At 33.1% G+C, this 22,331-nt stretch overlaps 5 protein-coding genes across 5 annotated transcripts in view; 1 reads left to right on the forward strand and 4 right to left on the reverse strand.

Annotated features, from left to right (window-relative positions):
* LOC111061706 (ATP-dependent RNA helicase DHX8-like) overlaps window positions 1-2,148 on the reverse strand; it is a 78,259-nt gene extending 76,111 nt beyond the window's left edge. Inside the window, exons 1-2 of the mRNA XM_039439770.1 lie at window positions 1,886-2,148; window positions 1,144-1,229 (exon numbers count right to left, since the gene is read on the reverse strand). Of these exons, the coding sequence (XP_039295704.1) occupies window positions 1,144-1,229; window positions 1,886-1,979 (180 nt within the window). The 5' untranslated portion in view covers window positions 1,980-2,148. The remainder of the gene's footprint in view (window positions 1-1,143; window positions 1,230-1,885) is intronic.
* Window positions 2,149-2,301: 153 nt separating this feature from the next.
* On the reverse strand, window positions 2,302-7,824 carry LOC120354007. The gene is made up of 3 exons (XM_039439771.1): window positions 7,441-7,824; window positions 5,683-5,830; window positions 2,302-3,797 (listed from the first exon to the last, which is right to left on the reverse strand). The coding sequence occupies exons 1-3, from the start codon at window positions 7,441-7,443 to the stop codon at window positions 3,643-3,645; spliced, it is 306 nt and encodes a 101-aa protein (XP_039295705.1). The 5' UTR covers window positions 7,444-7,824; the 3' UTR covers window positions 2,302-3,642.
* A 1,941-nt stretch (window positions 7,825-9,765) lies between these two features.
* On the reverse strand, window positions 9,766-12,284 carry LOC111043921. The gene is made up of 2 exons (XM_039439772.1): window positions 11,989-12,284; window positions 9,766-10,699 (listed from the first exon to the last, which is right to left on the reverse strand). Exons 1-2 carry the CDS (start codon window positions 12,067-12,069, stop codon window positions 10,004-10,006), a joined length of 777 nt encoding a protein of 258 aa, XP_039295706.1. The 5' UTR covers window positions 12,070-12,284; the 3' UTR covers window positions 9,766-10,003.
* A 6,464-nt stretch (window positions 12,285-18,748) lies between these two features.
* Window positions 18,749-21,266, reverse strand: LOC111043936. Its single transcript, XM_039439773.1, has 2 exons — window positions 21,115-21,266; window positions 18,749-19,472 (listed from the first exon to the last, which is right to left on the reverse strand). The coding sequence occupies exons 1-2, from the start codon at window positions 21,184-21,186 to the stop codon at window positions 18,798-18,800; spliced, it is 747 nt and encodes a 248-aa protein (XP_039295707.1). The 5' UTR covers window positions 21,187-21,266; the 3' UTR covers window positions 18,749-18,797.
* A 949-nt stretch (window positions 21,267-22,215) lies between these two features.
* The window catches only part of LOC111043915 (beta-catenin-like protein 1), a 17,456-nt gene continuing 17,340 nt past the window's right edge, over window positions 22,216-22,331 (forward strand). The window contains exon 1 of the mRNA XM_039440339.1: window positions 22,216-22,331. This exon is cut by the window's right edge and continues 36 nt beyond it. The gene's annotated coding sequence lies outside the window, so the exon portion shown is untranslated.

Below are 22,331 nucleotides of genomic sequence, written 5' to 3' on the forward strand. Positions count from 1 at the left end.
CTTCGTACCGCCAAATAGTTTAATGCATCTCATGACAAACTTTAGCTGAATGCACACCTGAGGAGGCACGATGCAGCATTTTATTTATTTATAAAGATAAGTTTCCAACTGCAAAATAAATTAATTCTGAGCACCGAAGACAGCACAATGATTCAAAACAAAGCAATGTCTTTAGAGTATGTAAGTCTTTAATCTGAGGCCGCACTGCTGGAGGGTTACACACAGAAAAGTCATCTTGTTTTTAGACGGGGCGTTTAGAATAAAATACATGGGCGGTTATGGAGCAGCACACACTCTTGTCTACTATCTACCGATGGTTGTTGTATGACGCAATGATTGTAGCAACTGATTTTTATTTCTGTGTGTGACCAGCTCACAAATCTTCTCCCATAAAAATTACAAGTAAACTTTGAAGGACCATAGGAAGAGTACTTGAAAAAGTTAATTATGGATTTGATAGGCCATTAACCTGGTCCTGAACATAACAAACACAACTAAAAAATCATCAAATTCGGTGCACACATAAAAAAGTATTGAATGCCAAAATTTGAGGCTCAATTTTTATTTATATAGATAGATAACAAAAGGGTAAGAGTGAACACATTGAAAAACAATTTATTAATAGCCTGCATAGATATATGAACAAATAATTCTTGGGACTGACTAAAATATAAAACCAAGAAGATATTAATGTCGATTCGTGTAGTGTCTTGAAACAACAGAAGGATAAGAGTTGACTCATTGAAAAAATATATAGTTATTATACTAATACATAAAAATATGAAGAAATAATTTCTGGGTCCTAAAATATGATATTTTACGGGAAATATCGAACTGGGAGAAAAATTGAAGACTAGAAAATTTGCATAGGCCTATTTATCAAGTTACGATATCAAGAGGTCTCATAAAGATCTTAGTGAGATAAACTGAATTGTATTCCAATAGATCCCCAAGTATGCAAGTCAATCATAGCCTAATGCAGGCCAAAATACAACTTATATAGGATTGGTTATTGTATCAGTGACAAAAATCCAACATATTTAATAGTAATTCAAGATAATAAAAAAGTAGGATACCTACTTTAATAGTAATAGAGTGATAAAAATATAATTATATAAATGATGTAGAAATAAACCTACTTACCGAGAATTCAGCTCCATTCTCAATCAGCGCTGCTTTATAGGTTTCAAAGGTGTCGTTCTTCTCAGCAAGATGTATTATAAATTCAGCTGAAATTGGAAAAAATCAAGTATTAGAGAAAAAAATGGCTAAAAAATAATTACAGGATATAGTAAGAAGATAATAAGTCTAGTAAGAGCGTTCCTCTAATGCAGAGATTATGACAAATTACACAAGGTTAGGTTATGAACCCAAATTTAGGTATTGAATAACAGTATAATAATAATAATTAACCTAAGTGATAATTGAAGCTAGTGAATAATCTATCAAAAAATATAAATTTATAAATAAAACAATCAAATTTGAATTCTGAGAGGTACAATTATAGGACTAAAATTAAAAAGTATGCTATTCTAACCTACAATTTGCACTGTTTACACTGAAGTGTTTACTTGTTTACAAGTTGATATGAACAAATTTTGTCTTAATTCATCGATAATATCTATTAATTTTAATAGTAGTTAACAAATATTAACTTTATAAGGACTTTAATACAATAAAACAATATAAGAAATAGACTTTGGCCTATCTTGGCTAACCCACGAATCACAAGATTGAAAATAACAATAATTTAGACACAGTTTCCTCAATAACATGATTACTATATTATAAAGTACAGGAGATCAGACAGGAATTCATGTACATAGATTTGAAATTATTTACAATATTAAAAACGAAACAAAACGTTGTAAATTCTTAGACTCACCTAAATCTTTGTCGTTCAGTCCCAAATGGTTCTCCAGTTCTGTACAAACTTTCGAGACTAGAGAGAGATGTTCCAACTTTTCAACTTCATCCATGATTAGTTAAATTACTGCACAATTCATTAATAAAACTAGTCAACTAATAAATAAATAATAATGAAAGTATGCTGCAGCCATAACCTACGAATTCAATGTTTTCATTTCATCCAAACTCGCAGAGCCAAAGCCAACTGAATCAAAACAAAATCAAGATGGCTTCGTTTTTTTTGACAAAAACTTTCCCATAGTTGCCACTAGAGTACAGCACTGTACGGTAAAAAGTTTGTAAAGTGGGTTGCCTACGTAGCCCCTTATTTAGCATCAACGATTTACTTATTTTTTCTAATAAGTTTCTGGAATGAATTAATAACACTTTAAGGAAGATGCAACGGTGGTATTATTGTTATAAAATTACTCCAATCCGTAATGAATGTATCACATAATTATTGTGATACATTCATTACATAATGCACTTTCACAATTATTATATTCACTGTATTGTGAACTGGTATAATCTATAAGCTATTGTGAGATCTTTTATATTTTTAATGGCTCAGAATTGTAAGGTTTCCTGCAGATCAAGTTGAAAAAACGCATGAACGCATCGCCCCTCGGGCCGCACGAGCATAATCCGATGGAAATTGGAACATGTGAATAGTTCACTGAATATGAATTAGTAATTTCATGCAATGAATAACACAATAGGGGTATTCACAATTTTGAAAAAATCCTACCATTTGCTAAATCAATGCAATTATTACAGAAAAATTATAGCATCTGATTCAAAAAAACTAATACGGTGGCTTGAGTTACCTGGCTATATCAAAATCGTGAATAGGCTACACCTAATGAGACTTGAACTATTTCTCTTGACTTCTCTCAATAAAACAGTTGAGACAATATCATCGGTATTTCGAACGAGTTCTCCATACCGGGAACTCTCAATCAATTTTGAAGGGATAATCACGTTTATTGGACATGATAGCTTTCATCATTGGATAGAAAAAATAGAACTATAGTGAGGTCCACGTTATAATGGCAGTGGAGAAAGATAGGAGAACAACGTTGCCAATCCTCGTCTTGTCAATGCCTTCTAAATACGATAGCTGATACAGGTTTATTGATGTAATATTTAACTGTTCATTCTCATTTAAAATAATCAATTATATATTACTAAGCAAGAAATTATATTTTTCAATAACTTCATAATGAATTTTCATAATTAAGATGAAATATTTTGTTAATTAATTATTAATTCTCCATTGTTGAAAGACGATCCGGCAACAGAGCAAAGCGAGAAAGAGATAGCGCTATCCGCTTTGTTGAATGATAGACAAAGATAGCAATACCATTGTCAATCAAGCACTGCCATTATAACGTGGACCTGACTGTATACATTGGACACGATTGAGGACACTATAATGAGGTCCATGTTATAATGACAGTATTTGATCAACTTGGGTTTTGCTATCCTTGTCAATCATTCGACGAAGCCGGTGGTACTATCCTTTTCTAGGTCCACAACGATGCCAATTATGTTTTTGACAGTGTAGAAATATAATTAATTAATGCAGAGAATCGGCATCGCTATTCTTCTATCATAATCCACTGTCATTATAACGTGGACCTCACTATAGTAATGGTTGTTTTGGGTGATTAATCCGGTTGTTTTGTTGCGTTTTGGGTGATTAATCTGGTTGTTTTGTTGCGTTTTGGGTGCTCAACTGGGATAGACACACGTCGGTTCATGGTGCTTAGTAATGCAGATTCCGTTGGGGGGCAACTGCTGTTGACAGTCCATGCTCGAACAGGCGAGTTCACAGCGCTTCTCGTGACACCAATGATTGGCCGGACATTGGCCATTGTCGTGGCACACTGCAATCAATCAATCATCAACCAACCATCAATCAATTATCAATCATTAATCAACCATCAATCAACCAATCACGGAAGAATGTGGATCAAATAAATCAAATGTTTTGAAAACAAGACAAAAATCAAATCATATTTTGATCATTGTCATAAACAAATACTAATTGCATCGACAAAAAAGATTTGATCTATTGAAACATGCTGTTTAAAGGGCGAGACCATATTTCATGATTTAATGATAAATTTTCATAATCGAAAGAAAGCTATTATTCTTCAATGTTGTTTTCCATCACGAACTGCTTATTATTAAATCACTTTTTGCTTTTAGAAATAACGACTAGCAGTCAGATATTTTACAATAAATGTAATGTATGACAACCAAGAAGATGGCGGAACTGCCGAAAGATCTTGTTGTCCAGTGATTTATTCATTTATTGTAAAATACCTGACTGCTAGGCGTTATTTCTAAAAGCAAAAAGCTATTATGTTAATTAATGTGGGGCTTGAATGGATCGAAGGATTAATGCAGAGAATTGACATTTGAGGCAGACCCATAGAGGTCATTCCAAAATATGCAGAAATACTGCATAAAGCATACTGTCCTTCAATGTACATTTTGAATGTAATTTTTTTGTGTTATTTTCTTTTAAATTATGACAAATCACTTCTGACGCTTCCACATGCTGGCCCATAAAGCATAAGCTTATATATATATATATATATATATATATATATATATATATTATATATATATTAATCATATGTCTACATTCTAAAGAACGATCCGGCAACGTTGTGGAGCTAAACAATGTAGCGCTTTCTGCTTTGTAGAATGATAGACAAGGATAGACATCAATGTTAATCAAATACTGCCATTATAACGTGGACCTCACTACAGAACAAGAACAACCACAACATGATACAGTAACAGCACAATATGATACAGTATCACCACACATGATACAGTATCAAACCAATATGATACAGTATCAACTGGATAGGTGATAGGTGTAAGGATCGAACGTAGTGCTACTTTCAACAGAGGTTTATTAGTTTTCTTTGCTTGTAATAATTGATCATGTGTGTTTCTTCCTTTTAAATAAATATGTGAAGTTAAGGCTCAACTCACACTTACGCGACTCAGGTCGAGAAGAGACTCGACTCTAGTGGAGAGCATGTGTTTCCAAATGGTGACACTCAGACCAGTCGATTCTAGTCTCCGCGACTGTCACCATTTGATAACACATGCTCTCCACTAGAGTCGAGTCTCTTCTTGACCTGAGTCGCGTAAGTGTGAGTTGAGGCTAAGAGTTACTAACTTACTGTAGTGAGGTCCACGTTATAATGGCAGTGGATAAAGATAGAACAATAGCGATACCGATTCTCTGCATTAATTAATTATATTTCTACCCTGTCAAAAACATAATTGGCATCGTTGTGGACCTAGAAATGGATAGTACCACCGGCTTTGTTGAATGATAAACTAGGATAGCAAAACCAAAGTTGATCAAATACTGTCATTATAACGTGGACCGCACTATTAAGATTATACTTACTTACTACTTAATTCTTACTAAGTACCTAATAACATAGAGAAACGATAGCATAAGTAGATATCCCATGGTATAGGGCGTTTGTGTCGCAACTTTTACTGTTATCCCAAGCCGATAGTTCACATAGTTCTTTCCTATTCAGCTGTGTGACGCTGGTAGTCTCTCAAATTGAGCCGTTCCTACACTCTCACTCCAACAAAACAGTGAAAATTGACAATAATCGACAGTAATCGGCTTGAGATACAGGAAAAGTTGCGACATAAATTCCCTATATCATGGGATATCTACTTACGCTATTGTTTCTCTATGCTAATAATTAGTATACAAATACTCACTGTACAATCCTTGAAAGTTTTGTCGTTTGACAGGTATTGAATCTCCAATCTCGGACGCTGGAAAACCATTTGAAGAGACGAAATGGAATACCAGTATTATAAAGATAGTGATGGATAGTTTCCTATCCAATGGTTGAGATAGTGCTGTCTGAAAATATCAATGAATAATGAATCACTAAAAATGTTTCAACATTCATTTTACTTATTCCAAATAAGACCCTGATTCCCTGATGATGGGTATGATTTTATTCTGAATAAAACATGTTGAAATTTGGAATCCTGGAAGGATCAGGAAATCCTGGAAGGACTTATTTTGGAAATAAGGATTCCTGTTGAAAAATTAATTCAAACTAAATTAAGTGCAATTCCAAACTAGAAAAATTCAAACTATAGTGAAGTACACGTTATAATGGCAGTGTTTGATTATCAATGGTATTGCTATCCTTGTCTATCATTCAACTAAGCAGATAGCGCTATCTCTTTCTCGCTTTGCTCTGTTGCCAGATCATCTTTTAACAATAGAGAATTAATAATTAATTAACAAAATATTTCATCTTGATTATGAAAATTCATTATGAAATTATTATAAATAGTATATTTCGCACCTAGAGCAGAAAATGAGATTTTTCCGGCTCGAAATCGGTTTTCATGTCCGAGGCCGTAGGCCGAGGACTAGAAAAGATTGAGAGCCGGAAAAACATTTTTGCCCGTGGTGCGAACGCTATTTTTTGCCACACACAAAAATAAACAATATATGAGAATAGTTTGTTTACTAAGCACTTCCGAAAGCAGAAGTGGAAGGTGATAGCTCTAGCAAATCTGAGGTAATCTGAATAGCAGGAAATTGTTCAAGTATTTTCATTTTCCATTCTGATTTGTCTAAATAACCTAAAAGATGGTGTTCAATTATGTGGGGGGTTGAGTTTATACTTTTTTATTCTTTCAAATGACAATGAGATGATATTTATTATAAATGTTTCAATTATTAAATAATGAACACAAATAATGAAAAGTTTTTTGATCAGCTGTTTTTTGATCACCTTTCTTAGTTCCATGTTAGCGGCTGGAAAGGGTAAGGGTACTCTTTCCGGCCTAGGCCGGAAAGAAACCTGTTCTGACGTCAGACGAGAATCGTCTGCAAACAATGTCTTTCAGATCTACGTAGGGACTGGAAAACAGCTGCTTTCTGTGCAGTGTGGCGAAAAATCTCTTTCTCGCTTAGCTCTGTTGCCAGATCATCTTTTAACAATGTAGAATTAATAATTAATTAACAAAATATTCCATCTTAATTATGAAAATTCATGATGAAATTTTTATAAAATATAATTGATTATTCTAGACGAGAATATTACATCAATAAACCTGTATCAGCTACCGTGTATTGAAGGCATTGACAAGACCAAGGTTCGGCAACGTTGTTCTGCTATCTTTCTCCACTGTCATTATAACGTTGGCCTCACTATAGTGTACACTCAGTAACTCAATATCTATCCCTGATAATCTATAGTGAGGTCCACGTTATAATGACAGTATTTGATCAACTTTGGTTTTGCTATCCTTGTCTATCTTTCGACAAAGCCGGTGGTACTATCCTTTTCTAGGTCCACAACGGTGCCAATTATGTTTTTGACAGTGTAGAAATATGATTAATTAATGCAGAGAATCGACATCGCTATTCTTCTATCTTTATTCAATGTCATTATAACGTGGACCTCACTATAGATGCAGATTATGGAATAGTTTTCAAATGTAACATACCATTGTATATGAAAGTACGTTGTCCAAGGATAGACTTGAAAGTCAACGGAAACTCAGTGTTCAATGTTGAATCAATTGAATCTTCAGCTTATTTCTATAGACTATCTATAGACTTTATTTCTATATTTCTATAGACTTGTACACTCCCATACTCCTCTCATGATAACTTGAAAACTTATTATGCTAAAACGTTAATAAAACTTCTTTCTTGAAAGCTTGAAAACTTATATTACGCTAAAAAGTTAATTTGATCTTCTTTCACAATATACTGTATAACATGTATCCAATCTCTGATTGAAACAATTGGCTACTATTAATGAATTCAATCAAGCAAAACTATTGGCAGATCAACTATGGTTATTACAGTGTCGCAGAGTTCGAACCATAATCTTATATTCGATTTTGCTGTAATTATTCTTCGATGAACTCAATGCTTTTAATTATTAAATTGGAAAGATCAATTTCGATTACTAATTTTAATTGAGTTTGCGATGAGAAAATGAATTGAAAAATTATTGATTAACTTGTGAAGAATGAATATATAAAAAGGAAAACAAGTACACAGTTGAAAGAATACTACGTTGATGTTGTCAATACTACTTTATGTTCAAAACCAAATTTAAATTACAGAACCAGGTTTCATGATTCTGTAATTTAAATTGATTTTGAATGAAAATAGTGATATTGACAATATCAACGTCTTAGGCCCGGTCGCACAAAAGCCGGTTAAATTTAAATTAAACCAAATTTAAATTACAGAGCCAGGTTTCATGATTCTGTAATATAAATTGATTTTGAATAGAAATAGTGATATTGACAACATCAACGTCTTAGGCCCGGTCGCACAAAAGCCGGTTAAGTTTTAACTGTGATCAATTTCACAGGAACCAATCAGAGAAGGCGTTTTTGAAAAGACGGCTTCTCTGATTGGTTCTCGTGGAATTAACCACAATTGAAATTTAAACAGCTTTCGTGCAACCGACAATTATTCTTCCAATTACGGAGAAATACCTCATCATCTCATACCATATACAATCAAAGTACACAGTTTTCTTTGAAATGATTTTTTTCATTTGTTTATTTATCATAAATAAATTTTATTTATTTATACCGTATTTATTCATGTTTCTTCCTCTCTTACAACAATATTGATATATTTTTATTCATTAATAATTATTACAATAATCAAATATAAGAAGCTGTATTGGCTGATCGGTAAAAACTCCAACCTACAAATCCAAAACAAAGTACTTCTGTACAAACAGATACTAAAGCCAGTATGGACATAATGGTATACAACTTTGGGGGTGTACCAAAGACAGCAACATCAATGTCATACATCGGTTCCAGAACAAGGTGCTGAGGAACATTGTGGATGCTCCTTGGTATGTCAGGAACAGCGATCTTCATAGAGACCTGCACGTCGACCTGGTGTCCACCGAGATCCAGAGGCATGCGGAGAGGCACGAGGGGCGACTGCACCAACACGACAACGTTGAGGCGATCCAGCTGCTAGACAATGGAGGGTTGGTGCGGAGGCTCAAAAGGAGGAAACCGTTCGAACTAGTGTAGTGCTTGTTCAAGTAGTGTCCAGTGAAAGAGCAGAGCAGTGATTGCGTGAATCTAGCTTCTATAGTACAGTCATAAGTTTACATATTAATTAAGCGATCCAGCTGCTAGACAATGGAGGGTTGGTGCGGAGGCTCAAAAGGAGGGAATCGTATGAGCTAGTGTAGTGCTTGTTCAATTAGTGTCCAGTGAAAGTGCAGAGCAGTGATTGCGTGAATCTAGCTTCTATAGTACAGTCATATTAAGTGTACATAATTATTAATTAAGCGATCCAGCTGCTAGACAATGGAGGGTTGGTGCGGAGGCTCAAAAGGAGGAAACCGTATTAGCTAGTGTAGTGCTTGTTCAATTAGTGTCTAGTGAAAGTGCAGAGCAGTGATTGCGTGAATCTAGCTTCTATAGTACAGTCATAAGTGAAGTTATGTTTCTTTTCTGGTTCGAAATTTTGCAAAATTACTCAAAAATTTCCAATTTATAGAGATTTGAGTGAAATATTTTTGTTTCTTATCAGTTTTTGAATATCAAAATTCAAAATTTCTAGTTTAGTCATTAGTTTTGGAGTGGAAATCGGACTTTTTGAAGTGAAAGTGTAATAACCTTAACCTTATTATTTTTTGAAACATTTATTTGTAAAACTTTGGGAGAAGACAGTTTTGGGCTATGCCTGTTGTCTTCTTCCAATCATATTATATTTATTATAATTATGATTTGTAATTGTCAATGAAATGAATAAATAAATGAATAAATGAAATAAAGTGTACATATTAATTAAACAATCAATATCAGTAAGAATATCTAATGAGATATTCGCTGTTAACATTTTCAAGTAGTATGCTAGGGTAGAAAAAATTAGCTCATTAGTCTCCAGACTAGATAGCTATAGTATTGACAATAAAGAAAAAAATTAATAATTATTAGACCTATAGATTCAAAAATCAATAAAATCTAAATTCTAAATATATTTGGATACTTCCGGTGTATTCCCCCTCCAGAGCTACACAATTTGCAGAAATAAACTCAAATGAGTTGTTTCATCTTCGTTTAAAGAGACCGTTCTAAAAACGACTTTCCTTCCAAAATTCTCAAGATATTTAGATACTTTCAGCAACAAAACTCTCCTATCGGCCGGTTCTGAAGTGATCACCAGAAATTTCGTGATTTCCAACCATATAGCTGAGCTAAGCAAATCATAAACAATTGCTATCTGCTTATGACTTCGTGCCTTCTGAATTACTTCGTCGACGGCCGTGAATCTTGAAGTTGATTTTAAATTGGTTATTTGTTCTTTAATTTGTGAAGGGGTTAGGTTTGTAAAAGTTTCGGGAGGTTGGAAACATTCGTCTTTCCATTGTTGAATGGCGGTTTGGAAGATTTGAAGATGGTTGGGGTACTCGAGAAAATGATAGTACAACACTGCTTCTACAACTAGAATAAAGCTCAAATCTGCGCGCAGTTTGAAATCTTTCTGCAAATCGTCAGATTTTAGGAAATCAAGGATTTTTGGTTGATTCAATAGTGTGTCGAGGAGTTTGGTGAGGATTTCTTCCGAGACTAGCAGACGGGAGTAGATGATTGTCCTGTATAGTTTGTCGTAGAGCTCGTTGTGCTGAAGAGAGTCTGGTAGGTGGGTTGGGTCTGAGGAAAAGATTGCTGTTTTGAAGCCATCATGATCTTCAACGCTTGCGTCAACCTGAAACAGATTAATAGAGTGAGTAAATGAGTAGAATAAATGGAATAGATATACAAAGTTTAATTGTAATAATGACTATTGAAAGAGATAGAAGAAGAAGGAGAGGAAGAAGAAGATTGATTAATATGATTAATACCATAGCCACCTCTAATACAAGGCCCCGGCCTACGATATTGCAACGTCGCAGTGTAGGCCTAGAATCTAATACATGATTGGTGAAAAATATTTAAAAAAATATCAGCTGATCTTTTTCACCAATCATGTATTAGATTCTAGGCCTACACTGCGATGTTGCAATATCGTAGGCCGGGGCCTTGTATTAGAGGTGGCTATGTTAATACCCGATACCTGCTGCCACCTAGTGGCAGAAAGAAGATTTACAAACACAGTTTGAGTTGTCGACCAATGAGGAGAGAGAGTGGAGTCTAGAGTCAAGCAGATTTCAATATTCAACCCAATAGCTGCTGCCGTCTACTGTCAGAATATAGAGGTATTACAAATTGTCAAAGAAGAAGAAGAAGAAGAAATAGTAAGTAGTAGTGAGAGTGGGTCAAGTAGTTCTAGTAGATCGGTATTTCAGTTTGTCTAGGTTTCAGATCGTCGAGTTAGTAATGTAACTTCAGGAGAAGAAGAAAATGAAAAAGTTTGTCTTGTTATTAGTTTTGGAAGAAGAAGAAGAAGAAGAAGAAGAAGAAGAAGAAGAAGAAGAAGAAGAAAACATGATAGTAAGTGAGAGTGGGGAAAAAGATGAGTGGAAGAATTAGAGAATGTAGAAAATAATGAGAGTTAAGAAAACAGTTGAACGTATTACGAATATTGTCAACCAAAAAGAAGAAGAAGACGACGAAAAAGAAAAGAAGATTGTTTTGTTATCAGTTTTGGAATAAGGAGAAGAAGATGAAGGAGGAGAAGAAGAAGACGAAGAAGAAAATGAAAAAGAAGACGAGGGAGGAGAAGAAGAACACAGGAGAAGAAGAAAAGAGAAGAGGGAGAGGAGGATGGTGAAGAAGAAGAGAGAAGAGGAAAATGGAGAAGAAGAAGATGATGAAGAATGAAGAGGAAGAATGAGGAGGGAGAGGACGATTGAGAAGGAGAAGAAGAAGAAGAAGAAGAAGAAGAAGAAGAAGAAGAAGAAGAAGAAGAAAATGAAAAAAAGACGAAGAGATGTTCTTCTAGAAGCAAAGAATTGTGTTACAAACAAGTCATTTGATACACTTTTTCAAAAACGTACACACACTGGTGCTCAGCTATCTAATATAAATACAAAATATGAGACAAAAAATACTCACTTGAAAATTGGAAATTATTAATAAAACTCCCAACAGCATAAGTATTGAGTTGTCAGTCCTCGAACCAAGTTTCCCCAACATGTTGCAGTCAAATGATTCACAAAGAGTGGTGGTTAATTATTAGTATTTGCCACATTTTCATCAATAGTTTTCCACCTATGATGTCATAGGCGACAAGTATTGTTCAGTTGTCATATTGTCGTATTCTATGATAATCCGTCATAATAGAGGATATTTATCTTTGAACTGTAAGCATTTGAATAAATAAAATAATTGGTTGTATAGGAATAATCGCTGTTATTTAGATTATAAACAGTTCTGACAGTTTGCAGTGAATCTTATAATATGTCAGATATTGTTCTATTGTCGTCATAATAGGATAGGTATTAACTTCGACCTGTGATCAATAGTTGAATGGTCAGAATTGCAGTTATTAGAATTTTAAATAACTCTGAAAGTTTGAAGTGATTCTCACGATATGTTTACAGAAACAGACAATGTTTGTTGTTCAAAAAACATCAGTAATTCATTGTTCTTATAAATCACATCAGTGAAGCCTTGTTACTTTCCTTGCCCTACTACCATAGGTGAGGAAAGTATTGCTTTCCAAAAAAAATTAAGGTACCCCGATTTCAAGTTTTCTATACGTTTCAAGGTCCCCTGAGTCCAAAAACATGATTTTTGGGTATTGGTCTGTGTGTGTGTGTGTGTGTGTGTATGTGTGTGTATGTGTGTGTGTGTGTATGTGTGTATGTCTGTGAACACGATAACTGCATTCCTAATTAACCGATTGACTTGAAATTTTAAACTTAAGGTCCTTATACCATGAGGACCCGACAATAAGAAATTCAATAGAATTCAATTCAAGATGGCGGAAAAAATGGCGGATAATTACTAAAAAACCATGTTTTTCACGTTTTTCTCGAAAATGGCTCTAACGATTTTCTTCAAATTTATACCATGGATAGCTATTTATAAGCCCTATCAACTGGCTTGAGTCTCATTTCAGGGAAAATTTCAGGAGCTCCGTAATATTCTTGAGAAAAATGGCGGATAATGACTAAAAAACCATGTTTTTCACGGTTTTCTCAAAAACGGCTCTAACGATTTTCTTCAAATTTATACCATGGATAGATATTTATAAGCCCTATCAACTGACATGAGTCTCATTTCTGAGAAAATTGCAGGAGCTCCGTAATATTCTTGAGAAAAATGACAGTTACTAAAATACCATGTTTTTCACGATTTTCTCAAAAACGTCTCTAACGATTTTTTCAAATCCATACCCTGTATAGTTATTGATTAGCTCTATCAACTGACATGAGTCTTTTTCCTGGGGTACTAATGGGGGGTCCACCTAATCCTTGAGAAATGGACTTTGTAACCTCCTTCTCGTGCATGAGGTAGGTAGGTAGAGCAGTTTATAAAAATAACACAGCCATAGTCAAGATATTTCATCTGTAGAACAGCTGTTTTGACGAATTTCAAAAAAATCATCGAATTTCACAATTTACATAAAGGAAAAAGTACTCTGAAAACAATTTTATATACACATATACAGTAGTCTGATCGTAGCCGTCAATCTTCATTATGTTATTCCCCTAAATTATTCTCGTTTCATAATGAGGCTTATTGTTCAATGAGCGAGGAAAGTTGTGTGAGTGTACCACACCAGATTTTTTTCAATAAATTTTCTTCTCTTGTGAAGCGGAAAAAATAATATTGGATCTTATTCACACATTTTTATCCTGCTATTGTGTGAACACCTCCATAAAACGAATGTTATTGATTTTTTCTTAATTTTTTCATCATTCTTCTAATATTTTCTGTTCAGTAGAGAGAAAATTCATTGGGAAGGAAACAGACTGAAAACTTAACGTATCGAGATCTTGGAAAATTTAAAATAGGCCTATAACCATCCTCGGTAAATTAAAAATCTATATGCAAAATTTCAAATTATTCAGTACAGTAGTTCAGAAGTGATGATGCTTCATTTTGTGAATTTCCTTTCCCGAATGTGTATAAGCCAATTTTTTCCTTTGATAGTTATATTTATAGAGATGTTACATCCCATTTAAATAGTATATTTCGCACCTAGAACAGAAAATGAGATTTTTCCAGCTCGAAATCGGTTTTCAAGTCCGAGGCCGTAGGCCGAGGACTAGAAAAGATTGAGAGCTGGAAAAACATTTTTGCCCATGGTGCGAACGATATTTTTCGCCACACTACAGGTATTGCTGACAAAATAAATAAAGAATACTCGTTAAGCTATCGTACCTATCTCTTGATTTTAGTGGTAGAAGATTTGCAGTCAGGATTTCAGATTCTTTTAAAATTTCACTTGGAATACCACAGTCATCTTCAAGCATTTTTGAAAATTCGGAATGCACTAATCAACAATAAATAATTTAATAAAACTGGTTGCGAAGCGAATTAGTTTGATTCGAAACTGGAACTGAAATCATGGCGACTTCAGCTGATGATGAAAGTGGATCTAGCGGATGACTTATTAACTACTTCCATGAGCGGCTGGAAAGAGACAACTTTCTGGCCTAGACCGGAAAAGAAACCCTTTTCTGACGTCGTCTGCAAACAAGGTCTTTCAGATCTACGTAGGGACTGGAAAACAGCTGCTTTCTGTGCAGTGTGGCGAAAAAGACTTTCTTTTTAAACTGAGATGGTAGATTACTACGTTCAGAAGGAGGCTCACAGAAAAATTTTGATACCTAAAAACAATGATTGTGAAAAGTAAGGACAAGAGACTATTCATTCATCATACTACTTATTTATTTTCATGGTTTATGTATGTATTTTTCTCACAATATTTTAAAACAATAATATTCAAACAAAACTCTGAAAAAAGGCTATATCACACCGCCTTAGCGTAGCTTGAAATACCTTACTTGTCTATATTATCTTTCTTTGTATATTCATTCATTCATTCATTTATTGTATAAAACACTATCATGTCATAATACAATTATGAAATTGGAGGAAAAACTAGGCTGAGCCTGTACTATTTCTCTCCAAAAATTTTGATAAAATGTTAATGTTGTCCAAAAGTTATGGTTATGTAATCACACACTGCTTCGTTACTTGATTTTCGGTCCAGGAATAATGATTTGATAATTTTGAAGGTTGATGTTATACTCTAAATGAATCACAGAATGTATCACTATAAATTTAAAACTTTAGAAATATTGCACTTTTATTTGAAATTTTTTTATTCATTTCTATGTCTTCCTTTTGAGAGAAATAGATGACTTATGTAGTCTTATCTTATTATAGTAATATTGATGAATGCTTTCATTAATGCTTGTACATTTCAAAACGGCGTAGCGTATTTCAAAATTATGAGATACGTCAGATCCGTCTCTTAAATACATATTTCAAGCTACGCTACGGCGGTGTGAAATGACCTTGACTAAAATAAAAACTACAGTGAGGTCCACGTTATAATGACAGTGGAGAACGATAGGAGATCAGCGTTGCCGATTCTCTGTCTTGCCACTACCTTCTATAGAGGATAGCTAATACCGGTATATCACATGTAATATTAACTGTTCATTCTTGTTTAAAATAATCAATCATATTAATTTTATTCGCCAAGAAAATATATTTTTCAATGGTTGTAAATTTTCATATTTATTGAGTATATTAGCTGTTCATTCTTGTTTAAAATAATCAATCATATTAATTTTATTCGCCAAGAAAATATATTTTTCAATGGTTGTAAATTTTCATATTAATTGAGATTGAATATTTATTTTATATATTGTAATCCCTTCCCCCCCCCCAGTGTTAAAAATACGATCTGGAAAAGTTGTGAGGTAGAAAAGGATATCTGCTTTATCGAATGATAGACAAGGATAGCAACACTAATGTTAATCAAATACTGCCATCATAACGTGGACCTCACTACAGCATGATGGTGACATTTTTTCTCAAAAATTCTACAGTATTATGAACTTAAAACTCATTAGCAGCACTAAAAATCACTAAAAATTTACTCAACTCGATTCTCTCAGCATTGGTCATCTTTGATTTTTTTAACTTTTCCAAAACCCTTTCAAATACTATTATCTACGACCTATTACCTATTATCTATTAGGCTACCTCTACAACTCATCCCTAAGAGCACTACAGATCACCAAAAATTTACTCAACTCATTTTTCTCATCATTAGTCAACTTTGCTTTTATGAAAACTTTTTCAAATATTATTACCTGCAGCCTATTACCTATTACGTAATAGGTACTATTACCTATTACCAGTTTCCTGTTCACCTGTTACCTATTATCATGGTTTATTCCTTACCTATTCCATCTACCCTCTATTGTATTGTATTATGAAGTTTAACATTTCATGGTACATACTTTCATGATAAGTTTCATTCCACATGAATGCAAATAACATCTTTTCTTTCCTCCAGTATTGCTAATGTGATCTAGTATAATGTTGATGGCTTAATATATACTATATTATTTTAAATATAAAGAAAATAAAAATCTCAGTACCCTTTTTGAAATATTTTATATTTTTTTTAAATATTTTATATTTTTTAAAAATATTTTTTGAAATAAATTCATTCTAGGTAATAGGACAACAAATAATGCATTCGAACTGATAAAAAAGAAATCAAATTTAAATGTACAGCAAGATAAGTTTAAAAAATCTGGAATCTATGAACTTAAATGTAGTGATCCGACAAATTTGTTCGTCCGACAAATTGTATATCGGACAAACGGGTAGAAATTTCCATATCAGGTTTCGAGAACATATCCAAGCACTAAAATCTAAAAATTATACACAAAAGTCGGCATTTGCTGAACACTTGATAGATTCAGGCCATAATTTTACAGATATAAATTCCAATATGAAAATACTTAATTATGGTAATAAAAGTCAAAAACTGAATGTCAAAGAAGAATTCCATATTTATAAAGCAGCAAAATTAAACAGAGATAAAATAATAAACTTAATCCAATTAGACACCAATAACCCCATTTTTGATAGAATCATGCGAATTTAAACCCAAAATTTACAGTCCTAGTTCATAAAAACATATAATAACATATGATCAAAATAAGAATCTTCCAGTAGTATTAAATTTATTTATTTCATATCACTTGAAAATGGCATAAATGTCCGAAACATGTAGTGATAAAATATTTCAAAAAAGGGTACTGAGATTTTTATTTTCTTTATATTTATATTAAAAGTAGCCATATACAGAAAAGAGATAAAAAATATATTATTTTCTTTGATACTGTATTTGTAATTGATTATACTGATGCAGAACTGTTAAATAGTTATTTATCTATTAAGTTTGATTTAATTTTATTGTCATTTTTTGTAAATGTTTCCATAGGCAAAAGCCTTGTAACAATTATCAATAAATATCTATCTATCTATCTATCTATCTATCTATCTATTACCTCTACAACTCATCCCTAAGAGCACTACAAATAACCAAAAATTTACTCAATTCATTTTTCTCATCATCGGTCAACTTTGCTTTTTTGAAAACTTTTTCAAATATTGTTACCTGCAGCCTATTACCTATTACCATAGAGAAACAATAGCGTAAGTAGATATCCCATGGTTTTGGGCGTTTATGTCGCAACTTTTACTGTTATCTCAAGCCGATTACTGTCGATTATTGTTGATTTTTTACTGTTTTGTATTTTTTACAATATGAGAGACTACCAGTGTCACACAGCTTCACGGGAAAGAATTAAATGAACACTATCGGCTTGAGATATCAGTAACAAATAACATGGCAAATGAGGTTGTGCAGTTTTTTAATTATTCAGATCTCACTATAAATTCAAACAAAAGTCATGTCATCAGCTTTGATTATAAGTATCGTCCTTTCCACCCCACCATAACACTTGGTGAAACGAACATTGAAAGTTGTACTGTTGTGAACATGTTAGGTTTGTCGATGGATTCCAAGCTTAATTGGGGGGATCATGTGAACAAGATATCATTGAAATTGAGTAGGTCACTTTTTGCATTTAGAAATATTGTTAAGCGGGTACCTAAAACAACAGCAAAAAGAGTCTACTATGCACTGATTGAATCCCACATTGCTTATGGCATTGAATTATGGGGGAGTACCTCGAAGCAAAACATTCAAAGAATTTTTGTTTTGCAAAAGTCCGCAATAAGATACCTGGAGGGGCTCAAATTTCCACAGACATGTCGGGAGTCGTTCAGTAGCCTAAGTATTTTAACTGTTCCATCATTGTACATTTTCAAATCAATATTACATGTGAAGGATAGGTTGAATTCATTCCAAGTTAACTCAGATATTCATGGCTATAACACTAGAGGAAGGAATAACATTTCAGTTGAGAGACATAGGCTGAGTGTATTTGAGAAAACACCTACTTATAGGGGACAAAAGTTTTTTGTGAAACTTCCGGCTGATTTGAGAAGTATTGTTGAAGAAAAACAATTCAAAACAAAACTATATTCTTTTCTCAGTGAGAAGGCTTTCTATGAGGTTGACGAATTCTTGTTAGAGTGAAAAAAATTATGATCTAAATTTTGCAAATTCAATGAATTGTTAAATGTTATTAGAGTTTTATTTTAATATTGATATTTTATGTTATTATGTTATTTATCTGTGACGTTTTTCAACTGTATTACATTGTTTTTGTTATACTTTTGTTGAGAATAAAATATTATTATTATTATTATAGTAAAAGTTGCGAAATAAACGCCCTATACCATGGGATATCTTCTTATGCTATTGTTTCTCTATGCTATTACCTATTACTATAACCTGTTACCTATTACCTCTACAACTCATCCCTAAGAGCACTACAAATAACCAAAAATTTACTCAACTCATTTTTCTCATCATTGGTCAACTTCGATTTTTTTACAACTTTTGCTATCCCACCATTGTCAAGATACTTGGAAAATTTCACTAAAATATTTCGCCTATCAGAAGGTTGGGACGCAATCATAATATATCTGGCGGCTTCAATTGTAATAGCAGACCTCAGCAATTTATAATTGGTCATTCCCCGACGTTCAATTTCAATCACTTCATCAAAGGCGTTGAATCTTGAATGTGATTCAATATTAGCTGTTTTCGCCCGAATTTGAGACGGACTCAGAGCCTCGTACTCTTTCGGAGAGATGAAACACTGATCTCTCCATTTCTTTATCGCAGTTTCAAATACTGTTTTATGAGTTGGATTCTGAGTGAAATAGTTAAACAAAATAGCTTTAACAACAACCAAATAACTCAAATCAGCGCGTAGTTTGAAATTTCTATCCAAATCAGTCGGACTAACAATTTTCCTAACCGTTCGAGAGCTGAATGTCGTGGTCATTAGTTTGATGTACATGTCTGCGGAGGTGAGCCAACGTGAGTACATGATTGGTTTATAGTAGTTGAGATCTAGTTCATTGAAGGATTTAGGAGGCGGTGACTCGGAAGGTTCATCAATGGAAGTTGCATCAACCTGAAATGTTACATCATAGACAGTTCATTCAAATCTATGAAGAAAAAGTAGTTGATAATTTTTATTTGTGGTATCATTTTGGAAAAATACCTCACCATTAAGCAGAAGACACAAACATAGAGTAAAGATAATAAATTATTTTAAGATTGATAATTCCAGATAATAATCTACACAAAAATACTCCACAAGGGTAGTATAATTAAAAATTGACCCACTGAAATCATAAAGAATTTTGAATAGACCTATATAACCATAATCGGTAAATTATTAAGAATCAAGAGTTTCCTTTCCTTATATTCTTAAAGACACGACTAGATCCGATTACTTATTCTATTAACAAGTGTCAACAAATCTTCTAGTGAGGTCCACGTTATAATGGCAGTGGAGAAAAATAGCAGAAAAACGTTGCCGATCCTCTGTCTTGTCAATGCTTTCTGTAGACGGTAGCTGATACATGTTTATTGATGTAATATCATCTGTTCATTCTCGTTTAAAATAATGAATTATATTTTATTAAGCAAAAAATTATATTTTTCAATAATCAAGATGAAATATTTTGTTAATTGATTATCAATTTTACATTAAATCATTTTTTGCCATTAGAAAAAACGACTAGCAGTCAGATATTTTACAATGAATGAATTAATCACTCACTTTGACAATGACATCTTTCGACAGGTCCGCCATCTTCTTGGTTGTACTCATAAACTCTATGAGTCTATACTCATAGGCCATGAGTCTATGAGTACAACCAAGAAGATGGCGGACCTGCCGAAAGATCTCGCCACAGTGAGTGATTAATTCATTTATTGTGAAATATCTGACTGCTAGTCGTTTTTTCTAATAGCAAAAAGTGATTTTATAATAAGCAGTTCGTGATGGAAAACAACATTGAAGAATTCTATATTGTTAAAAGACAATCTGGCAACAGAGCAAAGCGAGAAAGAGATATTGGCTTGGTTGAATGATAGACAAGGATAGCAACACCATTGCTAATCAAAACTGCCATTCTAACGTGGACCTCACTATAGTTGATAATATTTCTATTTGTGGTTTCATTTTGGAAAAATACCACAAGGCACAACCATAAGGTGCGTACAGATATACGCGCCGCGAACATGAGCAATTCACTTTTAATCAGCTGATGCCAAGCTTTTTTTATCTGTATCTTACCGTTTCTGTAAAAATACAGATATAATCAGCTGATTAAAAGTGAATTGCTCATGTTCGCGGCGCGTATATCTGTACGCACCTATAGAGTAAAGATATTCAATTATTTCAATATTGATAATTTCAGATAATAATTATTCCTAGACTAGCAGGTAACCCATGCTCCGCAGGGGTCTAATTAAAAACTCCACAAACTGAAAACTTGACCCACTGAAATCTTAAAGAATTTTTAATAGCCCTATAACCATCCTCGGTGAATTAAGAATTATAGTTCCCTTTTCTTATTTTCTTCAAGTACGACTAGTTTCGCTTAGGTACTTATTTTATTAACAAGTGTCAACAAATCTTCTAGTCATATCTGAAAGAACTTAAAAAATGTATAGAACCATCTACATAAATAGTTTCAAATATCTATTCATTCACCTTTCTTTCTTTGCCGAATAATATGTCATATTTATTTGAAAATACTTACTTCAATGTTTCCAAAAGTTAAGAGTAAAACCCCCAGTAAAATTTGTAAATAGTTGATTCTACTAGTCCACATAATGTCGCAGTCTGATAATATTCTCAGTGGATAATTCTGTGGTCTAAAATGATATCCTGAGTCGGATACTGTAATTATTGTCAGTGAATACATTAATTCACACATCTAACTTACCAAAATTGTTATCCAAACAGTTTCCTGTCTATGATGTCATGAGCGAATGTTTGTGTTATGAACAATGTGTCATGTGTCAATATTCGTTCGAGTATTGTGTATTGTTGAAACATCAATAGTCGATAGACGTCGATTGCCTTATATCAGTAATCTCCTCAATTTGAATCAATATAGTGAGCTTAATGGAAAATTGAATTTTCAGTTCTGTTCCGTATTGAATGGAAAAGACTTGATATTGTCAAAAATATGCTAGTTCATGATAATAATAAATAGATTATCATTGATTTTATTCAACACTTATAAAGCAACAAAATTTCAATTGTTTAGTAGGTACATTAGATATTTTTCTCGATTATTACACAACGATCAATCTCTAGTAAAATTAAAAGATAGCATAAGAAGATATTCCATGTTATAGGGCGTTTATCTTCCAAATTTCACTGTTAACTCAAGCCAATAGGTAGTTTTTAGTAGATATTTCTTGTGAAGTTATGTTGTGACGCTGGTTGTCTCCCATACTGTGTCATTCTTACACTCTCACCCGGCCAAAAAAGTAATAATAGACAATACAGTAGTCAACAATAATCGGCTTCAGTTGAGGAAAACTCGGTTTGAAATTCGACCTACACCAAGAGATGTGTTGCTATTTTTTACTAAATGTCACTATAGTTTTCCCTCAAAACAATATTATAAATTTTAAAAAAATCAGAAATATGAGTGATAAATTATACAATATTCACCATAAAAAATCAACATTTTATATGAATTTTAATCCAATTTTCTTTCACATTCATTTGAATATTTTGTTCAATGAAATTCATTTTCAACATTTTGAATTGCGCGCCGTTCAAACAAATGCCTTTTGTATCTCCAAGTTGATAATAAAATTTCAACTTGGTGATTACAAAGGCTTGGGTTTTTCAGTTTCTGAATACAAACATAACCAATAAATCAATCTATTGAGTTTTGCTTTTGAGAAGCTGTTTGGAATGAAATAAGTGGAAATTTTGTCTGCTACTCTTTAAAATCAT

Source organism: Nilaparvata lugens, chromosome 13 (genome assembly GCF_014356525.2).
Source record: "Nilaparvata lugens isolate BPH chromosome 13, ASM1435652v1, whole genome shotgun sequence".
Classification (NCBI taxonomy): Eukaryota; Metazoa; Arthropoda; class Insecta; order Hemiptera; family Delphacidae; genus Nilaparvata; species Nilaparvata lugens.